General features: G+C 40.8%; 1 protein-coding gene across 1 annotated transcript; it reads left to right on the top strand.

Annotated features, from left to right (window-relative positions):
- Positions 1–360: 360 nt before the first annotated feature.
- Positions 361–10,238, top strand: LOC147012361 (uncharacterized). Its single transcript, XM_085856382.1, has 5 exons — positions 361–669; positions 1,799–1,866; positions 4,645–4,989; positions 7,872–7,890; positions 10,026–10,238. Exons 1-5 carry the CDS (start codon positions 361–363, stop codon positions 10,236–10,238), a joined length of 954 nt encoding a protein of 317 aa, XP_085712508.1.
- The last annotated feature ends 1,517 nt before the right edge of the window (positions 10,239–11,755 follow it).

Genomic DNA, 11,755 nt, shown 5'->3' with positions numbered 1-11,755 from the left:
CCGCAGGTTCGAATGCAGCAACAGGTACAATCTACCAAGTGAGTTGTGGTTCATGAGGACAACGGAGAGTGCACATGTTTGTTGATAACACTCGACCATCAGTGCAGAGGTGATTGCAGAACAAGTTTTCCACTTTGAGATGTGAATCTCGGTGTGACACAAGCACAGTAATGGACACAAGCACTATCCAGAACCGGTGGGTGATTAACTTTTCGTGTAAACGGTTCACAGAAACACAAATGAGTCGACGTCACGATTACTCCTTAGGTGTTCCCAATGACATAATTGTATCTTGGGTCGAAGCTGTACCAAAAACACACAAGCAAGGAATTCCACTGTGACACGTTGTCTCCTGCATCAATGGACCATCCTCGTCTTTGTCCCAGTTTCTCTCCAACATTCTCAAGCATTTTGTGTGAAAAAACGGAGCAAGCTTTATGCAACAGATCGGGGTTTGTACAGAGAGTGAAGCAGGTTACCATCGATGTGGTGTCCTTGTTCACCAACGTCTCCATAACTCTGGTGGTCGAGGTGGATCGACATCGCTTTGTGAAGTACGATTTCTGGAAACAAGATGGTGCCATGTTAAACCACACAGATGTTGGTCATCTGCCCAGTGGTTTCCTTTTCTCCATTTGTTTTGTTTTTGGCAGTGCATATTACAAACAGGTATTTGATACTTCCATTGTCTCTCCTATCTCAGATCTGGTTTTAAATTTGGTGATGGAGGAATTGGCGGAACATAACATCCCGTCCTTTATCGTGTGGCTAAGTGTGTTGTATTATCACGTGGACAGTGGACGACATATGTGTCATCTTTCCCAGCAAGGTGGTTCACACCATCCATGAAACTATTGGAAAAACCTTTTGTTCCATCAGGTTCATCTTCAAAGAGGAACAGAATGGATCCCTCTCTTTCCTGCACATCATTATGACAATGGTTCGTAAAGGAGGTTTGAACATTACAGTTTACAGGAAGACCACTTACACTGACCATTACATGGATTTCAACTCTTACTATCCCATGGACCACAAACGAGCTGTGTTTATTTATACACCTTCCAAAAAGAGCACGTGATTTACCATTAGCAATCAAAGACAAGAGCGGAGAGGTGAAACATCTTCAAAGTGTCCTGAAGGACAACGGCTTCCCTGACTGATTTTTACCGATAATGGAAGCGATCTTGGTGACCCTCCAACAGCAGAGTGGATCACAGCAAGAACCAAAAAGGTTTTTCTGTTCTGCATTTTGTGCGAGGTGTGTCACAAATAATTGACACAGTGTTGAAACTGGCAGGTGTGAGATTAAATTTCTCACCTGTATTCACCATGAGACGGGCACTGATGAAAGTCAAGGACAAGCTCCCCAGGAAAGATTGGGTGTGGGTGGTGTACATTGATACCTGTGGATGTGGGTGGTGTACATTGATACCTGTGGTTGTGGGGTGGAATATGTTGGTGAGACGCGAATTACCGAAGGTCAAAGTATCACTGAACATTGCAAGGTCTTCAAATGCAACTATCCGAGGAGGCCTTTTTTTCGTGGGGGCCGAGCCCTTTTCCAAGCATGGGTTTTAGGCTGGCCATGTTTCCCTCTGGGATTTTTCCCGAAGAGCAGAAGATTGATTTTGGAGGCAGGGCCTGCAGAGGAAACAGTAACATCGCTTACGGAGGAGGTGGTGGTTTTACCACTCTCGATTGGTTCACCCATACATACACACCCACACCAGGGATACTCTTGTGTGAACAGAGGAAACGGAATATAATTAATATATTGTTGTTCTTGATTCATATGCAGTATGTGATGTTGGTGGTATCCTTTTCTGGAAGTGCGACTGTGCAGTTGATTCAGTGCCCCTGGCACCAGTAAGCTGATTCTCATTTTTCCAACACCTGAAGGAAGACAGGCCGAGTCAACCCAGCTGGAATTATTTTTACAGAACAACATTCCTTTCGGTCGTTTGTTCATCCGGGTAATTTCAACCATTAAGTGATTGTGAGTCGACTAATTGTGTTAACAAATTATCGTAAAATTAATTATCTTCTTCATGAAACATCTTATAATCGCATCAATCCAAATGGTGAGATGTTGGATATTTCTTTGGTTACAATTGTGGAGAGAGTCAGGCCAACTGTCCAACCAATCTGTGGGAAGGATTGTTAGAGGAACACGGACGGACACGAGAAGAAGTGTATTATTGTACAGATTGGAACAAAAAATATCACAAAACTAGAAGGGCACTCGGTAGAGCGCATACCTCCTCCATGCAATGCCTGATCCACAAGAACATATCGGACCCAATACATTTTACAAATATCATGCGATATAATCGTTTTTGGACCAATCCCTCAATGATGAAGAATCACTTTAAAATTAAATAATTCTCGGATGCGGATTCGGATTGTCTCCAAAATCGCATCCATTCGACCCAGTTACACACTCAACCTGTCCACCAAGTTTAGTCTGAATCCGTCAACAACTTTTTGAGATATCGTGCTATATATCGAATTTACCCAATCTCTCAATGGAGAAGAATCACTTAAAAAATCCAAGTGGTCGGATCCGGATCCGGACCTTCACCAAAATCTAATCAGTTCATCCTTGTCACACACCCAATATGTCCACAAAATTTCATCCGAATCCATCGACAACTTTTTGAGATATCCTGCACACAAACAGACACACAGACAAGCCGGTAGGCGGACATGGGTAGTCGATCAAGTCGAATTTAGTCGGTTTCAGCCGTTACTAGCCAACAAAAGTGTCCATAGCAACGGTTCTTTCTCACACATAACTAGGACATACCATGAACCTACCATACCAGTTTCATGTATATCTGACTCATAGTCTCTGAGATATAACGAACTTCGTTTTTTTTTATGTTTTCGACCAGGGTTCATTCAAAGTCTATCTTCTCCGACAGTTTTTACAGGATCCGGCTGGAAAATTTTGACAATATGGCTGAATGTTCTGCACACAGTCGCTCGTGGCCCGATTTTTGATTTTCGAAAAAATAAATTTTAGAGATTATTTTGAAAATTTCAATGGTCCGTTGCTAGGCAATGGATGGGTCCATAGCAACGGTTCTCATTTGCACGCAACTCAGTCACGGTATGAACCTACCAACCAAGTTTCATCGAAATCACCATTGTCTTAACGGAGCACTGGACCAAACAGACATACATACAGACAGACAAACATATCGATGGAAATACTGATAATAAGGGTAGACAAGATTGACTACCCAACAGACAGACAGACAAATATATCGACGGAAATACTGATAAAAAGGGTAGACGAGATTGACTACCCAACAGACAGAAAGGATTGAAAATACAAATCTCCAGCTTCGGCCAAGGAGGTAACACCTCAGTCACATTTGCTCTACGGCTAGGATACGGCAGCCATATCCCCCCTGAATTGACAGAAATGTGCGGCGGCCGCACAGTTTCTGAGGTGGCCTCAGGGTGGCCCTAGGGCGTATGGCTATCTTTTACAGGCCGTAGGGGTCTCCGTGAAATTATAGCCCGGAGTTACAACTTTTTTCATTTCTAGGTTGGCCGAAGCAATTCGACAAGCCGTTGCCATGACGTAGATGTGTTCCACGTCGACCATACATAGGGCGTACGGTGGGCTTGCATTATTCGTGCGGCTGCCGTATGCTCTTATCAATGAAAAATGAATTTTGCCAACCCCCAAAAAAATTACGGCGGTCGCACTATTTCCACGGTCACCGTAGGGTAGTCCTAAGGCGTCCTGTATTCACCGTACAGTGGCCTTGCGGTCTGTGTGACTACCTGCGGGCAACCCAGGGTCGACGCATGGTTCCCCTATGCCCGTTGTGCTCCTACGTACGGCCTCCGTGGCAGTCTGCGTCGACCGTGCGTCCACCGTGCGCTACCGCTAGAGATCGGAGTAGAGGTGTTTGCCACACACATCATCACATTTCACCAGCAGCTCAGACCAGACACATCACCAGTGCCATCTGTATATAACCTGGTCCACAATCTATATGACAGATATGAGATATGATATACATATGAAAAAGAACTGGTATATATATATATATATATATATATATATATATATATATATATATATATATATATATATATATATATATATATATATATATATATATATATATATACCCACTCGTTACCGTCCGTCTGGCCGCACGTTCGCCTTCGGGCCCCCCTGCGGTCGCCTTGCGGGCACCTTGCGTCTGCCTTAAAAATTCTATGGCCGCCGCAGGGATGCCCTAAGGTCACCGTGCGACATCAAATCAAAGACCGTACGGCACCCCCACATTTTCGGTCTCCACAATTTCTAAATACCCCGTGCGGCTCCCCGAAAAATAAAAACATATGTGACTGCTACATTGTGTGACCGTGGAAATACTGCGGCCGCCCTATAATTGCTAGTGGCCGTAGATTTTGTAGACCCTACGGCCGCCGAGCCAAATGTGACTGAAGCATAATGAAGCAAAACTCGAAAACACCAATTATATCGAAATTAAAAAAAACCAACACGTAATTCTTTAGATTATAAAAGTTTAATAAAATTATTAAATGTACTTCATACATAAAGTAGAGTTTAATTATGAGGTTACGAAACTCAAAGAGCCGAATATGAAGCTAAAGCAGTCCTCAGTCTCTCCCTAATGGAGTGTTTGATAAACTAACACAACTCACAATCCTGTATCTGCACAATAACCAACTCCAGTCGATCCCTGACGGAGTGTTTGATAAACTAACACAACTCACACAGCTGAGTCTGAAGAATAACAAGCTCCAGTCTCTCCCTAACGGAGTGTTTGATAAACTAACCAAACTCACAATCCTGTATCTGCACAATAACAAGCTCCAGTCGATCCCTGACGGAGTGTTTGATAAACTAACACAACTTAAAGAGCTGTATCTGTACAAAAACAAGCTCCAGTCTCTCCCTAACGGAGTGTTTGATAAACTAACACAACTCACAATCCTGTATCTGCACACTAACCAGCTCCAGTCGATCCCTGACGGAGTGTTTGATAAACTAACACAACTCACAAAGCTGGATCTGGGGATCAACCAGCTCCAGTCTCTCCCTAACGAAGTGTTTGATAAACTAACACAACTCACACATCTGCATCTCCTTAAGAACCAGCTGAAGTCTGTTCCTGTCCCTTCTCTTGTGAAACACTGTATGAGCTCCATTGTTCCAATTTAGAGTTAAATTATTCACTCCTACAATGCTCGGTGTTACCGATTTGATTGTTTAATATATTCCTGTTATAAATATCATTTTATCAATTTTCAAACATTACTCTCTTCTCTGCAAACCTTTAGACTTCACTTTTAGCATTTTGTTTTTGGAAATTTTTACGCTCGCCAAAGGAGAGGATATTGCATTTGGATCCATTTGTTTGTTTGTTTGTTTGTCTGTTTGTTTGTTTGTCCGCACAGAACTTTAATGTTTTTCTCTATAACCGCTTTCGTGTTACCAAAGTGTTACCACCTTTTCACCAAAGGAGTGACGACGCGTATGGAATGTTATAATGGTGACGACGTCTTAGGTCACGTGGTGTGGCAGCCATGTTGGAAAAACAAAAATTTTGACCTCTGTGTCTCTGAAATTTCACCAAGGAAAAAATTTTGAACTTGGCACATAGCAAGTACTTTTCATGGAGAATGAGTGATATTTTTTATATTGTCATAGTTGCCATTGCTATGATGTTATAATTGCATATGTAGAACGCTACATCTGATCAGTATTAACATTTTTTAGGGTCATGTCGGCATAAAATGGTCCACAAAAAACATGATGACGTCATCAGTGACGTGATTCAGCAGCCATATTTTTTTTTTTTTTTTTTTAAACCTTCAAAAATCTTCCTGGCTGAAATGGCTGAACAGATCAAGCCAAAACTTCACAAGTATGACCGCCTATCCATGGGGAACAAAAGGTTCACACCTGAGATGTCATCGGTGACAATGGTTTGGCAGCCACATTGGATTTACCCTAAAACCTGAAAAAATCTTCTCCAGAACGGCTGGACAGATCGAAGGGAAACTTCAAAGACATGTTCCCCAAGGCATGTGTGTACAATTTTGTGAAGGAATAATTGTAGCTCATTGTTTGGCAGTCATATAGTAAATTTAAGAAAATATTAAATAATGTTTTGTCTGGAACCGCTTTATCAATCGACATGAAACTTCACAATTATAATCAAATTTTGGTGGTGAATATAAATTGAAAATGTCAAATTTATCGGACACATGGTGTGTCAGTCAGAATTATTAATTTTTGGGGATCTGAATTATTTTTGAGTTTTTTATTTTCTTTTTTTTATAATAAGGGTCACTTGGCTGTGCCTGGAAGGCTTTGAGGGTGGAGGAGTAGCAGCTGAAATACAAATCTTGTCCAGGTTCCACCTGATGACTTCATTTTTGCTTTTTGCTTGTTCAGGCTCCTGATTGCTCCAAGCAGGACTTGGTATGTACTTGCTTCCATATTTGGGCTTCCATTTGATTTGAATTGAATTTATTTTAATCACATCGTAAATTTGATTGAATAATAATGAAAAAGTCATGGGTCAGGGTCACGTGTCTGATCAAAGCGGGACGTCCTGGTACCGTCCGGTCATCACTGCCAGCAGTGATAAAGTCGCAGTTCTAATTATGTGAAATATTTATTACGTCACACACCAGTACACTAATGCCACACAAAACTACACAAACACCACACAACACAAGTCCTAGCAAGGGTCTGCAATGTCTGATTTTTCTTGTTGTAAATTTTATTTTGTGATTGGTTTCAAATTGTTTTTTTTTATATAAGCATCAATGGATCTGACTTGTTCATTCCTCCGTTTTTCAGAGTCTATCATCGTTCTCTCTCCTGTCCTTCACTCCAAAATTATTTGTTTAAAATTACTAAATGTGTTCTGTGTTCCCCCTTGTGTTGGCGCCATTGACAACCACTCATGTCATGCAGTGGAAATCATGGATCGTTCTAATTGACCATTCATATTGGATGTGGTTCATTCCTTTGCTGAAAAATATTTTGTGCATTTTGTCAGAAAACATTTCAAACTGATTATTAAAACATTTAAGATGATGAAATGTTTTTTTTCTTCTTAATATTGTTGGCGACCCAGGGTCGCGGGGAATCCACGAAGGATGGAATGCCTGCAGTTGCTTGCCGGACTCACCGGAATCTCAGGCCGTCGCACACGAATAACTTTGTGTCGTGGCGGGTCGCTAATCGACCGCATGACAAAGGGTCCCCCGTCTAAAACCGTTTACCTCATGGTAATGTGATCTCATTACCGGGGAACACACCCTTGGTACAAACTTGCTTTAACCAGATCACCTACCAGATCAGATGCAGCCAAGTGGAACTGCCAAGCATGTAATGCTATGAAACAGATAATCAGGGAATAACATTATGGCTAAACGAGGGTGTGGGCCAGGCTATACCAATGAAAGAAACATGAAAACAACCTGGGAACATTTCAAAATGGCACATTTATTTAACAAAAGCGAGGAAAGATATGTGGTGCAATGGATGGGATTTATTGTATGTGCAGCAGGGCGAGCAAGGAATTTGTGGGGTGCAGCAAAAGACAAGCATTCTTACAAAGCAGACACAGAGCAGAGCTATCCTGTATACCTTCTACAGTTTGAATTATACGAGGACAGGCGCCATCACACACACACACACACACACACACACACACACACACACACACACACACACACACACACACACACACACACACACACACAAACACACGGAAAATTATAGAATGCAGAGAGAAAGAACAGGTGAGAGTAAGCGCCCTCTAAATATCTGGCATGGTCAATTGACCAATGCGACCCAGAACGCTTAGCGAGAGGCAGGTGGGAGGAATATTGATGTCAAAAGTGTGGGAGTGGGAGGTGTGATTTATTGCAACGTGAGGGGTGTGGTGTCGTGTGAGAGGAAAATGCGAGAGCGCTTCAGTATATTCGTTCCTTCGAGCACTGTGCAAGAGTCAGTACATTCGTTCCTTCATTCTGGCCCGCAAAACAACAATTGGGCTTATACCTCCACAGTTGATGGGATAGATGGGGAGAGAGAGAGAGAGAGAGAGAGAGAGAGAGAGAGAGAGAGAGAGAGAGAGAGAGAGAGAGAGAGAGAGAGAGAGAGAGAGAGAGAGAGAGAGAGAGAGAGAGAGAGAGAGAGAGAGAGAGAGAGAGAGAGAGAGAGAGAGAGAGAGAGAGAGAGAGAGAGAGAGAGAGAGCAGGCAGACAGACAAACAAACAAATGAAAAATCACTCATCGAGCGACACTTGGAAAAACAGTGCAAAGTAGAACAGTAATCGGTGGAGCACATTCCTCTGCCTCGTGGAACAGTTTCCGTTTTGTATCCCACTGATGCGCTGGATCCGAAACAAAATCTTTTCACCTATTTTGACCTTTTGGCCGATGTTTACCTCAAAATTAATAGGTGGTTGAATGCATTGACCTGATAAGTAAATCCTTTTCAAGTTTCACATCAATTGGATGAAAATGGAGGATTTTAGAAATACCACCATAGTTGTTGACTTTGGGCCTATTTTTACCTTTTCGACAAAGTTGTTCTCAAAAATGATTGTCTGTTTGAATTCATTGACATGAAATATAAATGCTCTTCAAATTTCAAATCATTGGGATGAAAATTGAGCATTGTTGACATCCCACCTTAGTTGTTGACCTTTGGCCTATATTGACCTTTTGTCCTCAAAATCAATAGACGTCTTCCTTTTGACAAACTCTAACATCTGGTGAAGTTTCGTGAAGATTGGTTTAACATTGTGACCTGCAGGTGACAAAAAGACAAACAGACAGAACAAGCCAGTAGGCGGCGATGGGTCGCCAGCATGGAAACTATAAGATATAGAGCAAAATGGATGTCATATAGCGGATAGGGAATCACCTTAAGATTATGCAAATCAAATCTCATCCAGTTCCATCTACTGATAACTACTCGGTATCCATTTGAATGAAAAGTACCGAAAATGCGGTTTGAAATCGGAAATCCCCAAAGTTTGAGGGGGTGCTGTGGGTGAACAAAGATCTAAATCGAAAATCCGGCTCGATCGTTTGTGCACAATGTATTCCAGACGATTAGTGTGAATTTTCATGACCATCTGACCATAACCCGAGGAGGAGTAGCATTTGGCGCGAAGACACCTCCAGCTCTCGCATATTATCGATTTTTGAACTAATTGACCTTTGACCCCTGACCTAAGCGAAATCGGTCAATATGTCCTGAGGCAAAGTTGTAGTACTCATTGAGTACCATGAACCTGCAAAGTTTCATTCGTATCGATGCACTCACCTGGTCGCGAGGGGGCCTTCAATTTTCGCTAATTTTCGCGCACACCCTAATTGTAGGGGGTGCTGTGGGTAGAGTATTCACTATGTCACAAAAACCGGAATATATTTGATAAAGCATCACCTGTAGATCAGTCGTGCCAAATTTCATAACCCTACGTGGGATAATGGCTTTCGGAATTGATTTCGCATGAACGGTACCGATTTTGCAGGTTTTTCGGTTGTTGCTAGGGAACCAAAGCGTCCCTAGCAACCATCACAATTTCCAAAGCACTCGGTCATAAGATGTACCTATGACCTGAGTTTGGTCAAAATCCGCCCACGTTTACCACCAATTATGCTGATGACAAACGAACAAACATCCAAACAAACAGACAGAATTACTGACTATAACGGTCACCTATTTTGGCGACACAATACAAAATCGATGAACAAATACACTTTGTGTACAAACAAACCCAAATGCAATACCCTCTCCTTCGGCAAAGGTTAAAAAAAAACTAATCCTTTCAAGCATAAAGTTTAATCTCATTACCAAATGCACTGCAGATAATTTGGTGTTTAATTATGAGGTTACGAAACAGTGAGCCGAATGTGAAGCAAAACCATCTCGACTCTTTACGGAGTGTTTGATAAACTAACACAACTCAAAGATCTGCAGCTATACCAAAACCAGCTCCAGTCTCTCCCTGATGGAGTGTTTGATAAACTAACACAACTCACATATCTGGATCTGCAGCAAAACAAGCTCCAGTCTCTTCCTCACGGAGTGTTTGATAAACTAACACAACTCACATATCTGATTCTGTCCTACAACCAGCTGATGTCTGTTCCTGTCCCTTGTCTTGTGAAAGGCTGTACGAGCTCCTTTGTTCTGATGAATAATTAAATTATTCACTCCTACAAAGCTCAGTGATACCGGTTTGATTATTTCATATCTTCCTGTTATAAATGTCCTTTAAACAATTTTCAAACATTTCTATATTCACTCCAAACATTTAGACTTCACTTTTATCATTTTGTTTTTGTAAATTTTATTTTGTGATTGATTTCAGATATTTTATTAATAGGCCTCAACGGGCCTGATCCGTTCATTTCTCCGTTTTTCAATTTCTATCATCTTTCTCTCTCCTGTCCTTCACTATAAAATTAATTGTTTAAAAGCTGTAAACGTGTTCTGTGTTCCCCTTGTGTTGTCACCACTCACAACCACTCATGTCATGTGGTGTGAATTGTGGATCGTTCATGTTAACCGTTCATATTGGATGTGGTTCATTTCCTGACCTGAGAAATATTTGGTGCATTTTCTAAGAAAACTTTTTAAAACTGGCTGGAGCACCCAGCATTGCCTGGGGGGAAAAAAATGAATAAGAAAGGGGTAAATTGTGGTGGTTAATATATATCACATTTATATATCACATTTAATTTGGACACATTTCACATTTCTTTGTCGTTACCAGCAATCTTTCCCATGTCTCGGTGTCTGAATCACGAATTACTGGAATGTGTAATCGGAATGTACAATCCATGTACTTTGGACATTTTTGTGTAATATTTATTTCCATCACTTCTGATTCTTCCTGCTCTTGTTAGGAAACTTTAAAAGAACAAACCAACTCCCTCCTTTTGATATTTTATTTCCAGCCCCAGAGAATTTTCCGATAACGTTTTTGCAAGAGACAAAGAATTTAATTACTGAATGTTTATCGAGAATATGACTCAAAATTGGAGAAATGCTGTGAAGAAAATTAGATCACCATCATCTGAAGCAAATTTGAAACCTGATCTGATGCAAATTGGATATTTTCTCTTAATATGATTCCCATAATAATTAAATGTCATTCATGATCCACTTTTATGACCAAATATAGAAACCATGATTTTAGTTCTTTTGAAGATAAGTAAAGAAACTACGAAATAAATAAATAAACTCTGATCTAAGTACTAAGAATCCCATCAAATAAATATATAAATACTTATTCTATGTTTGGCACATTTAGCACTGTCGTATTTTTCCTTGTTCGGGTTATTTTGTAACCATCGGCTCAGATAATCAACACCATGGCAACTACAATCCCAGGGGTTATTATACACATAAAGTGATTGCAGGCTGGTCAGGCAGATATAATCGACTTATATAATGATTATTAAAAATTAAAGTTTTTCTTACCTTGTCTCTTCGGAATTCATTGATTAAAAAAAAAATCCTCTGATTAACTTTTCTGATCAATCGCTGGTATGAGGCAGTCCCTTGAACTCTTTTCATGAGCCTCAACTCTGATAAATAACCAAAGTTTTGTAATTAGTATCAAATAAATCACTTACCTCAATGTTTCTCTCTTATCCCCACCAAACCTTTGTTTTACCCACAAGCTTCCATAGGTAGAGCATCTATCATTATTTGAA

Source organism: Eptatretus burgeri, chromosome 15, assembly GCF_056783735.1.
Source record: "Eptatretus burgeri isolate ZD-2024b chromosome 15, Ebu_testis_v1, whole genome shotgun sequence".
In the NCBI taxonomy this organism is placed as follows: Eukaryota; Metazoa; Chordata; class Myxini; order Myxiniformes; family Myxinidae; genus Eptatretus; species Eptatretus burgeri.
The sequence above is the reverse complement of the archived record's forward strand: the minus strand, read 5'-3'. Positions and strand labels throughout refer to the sequence as shown.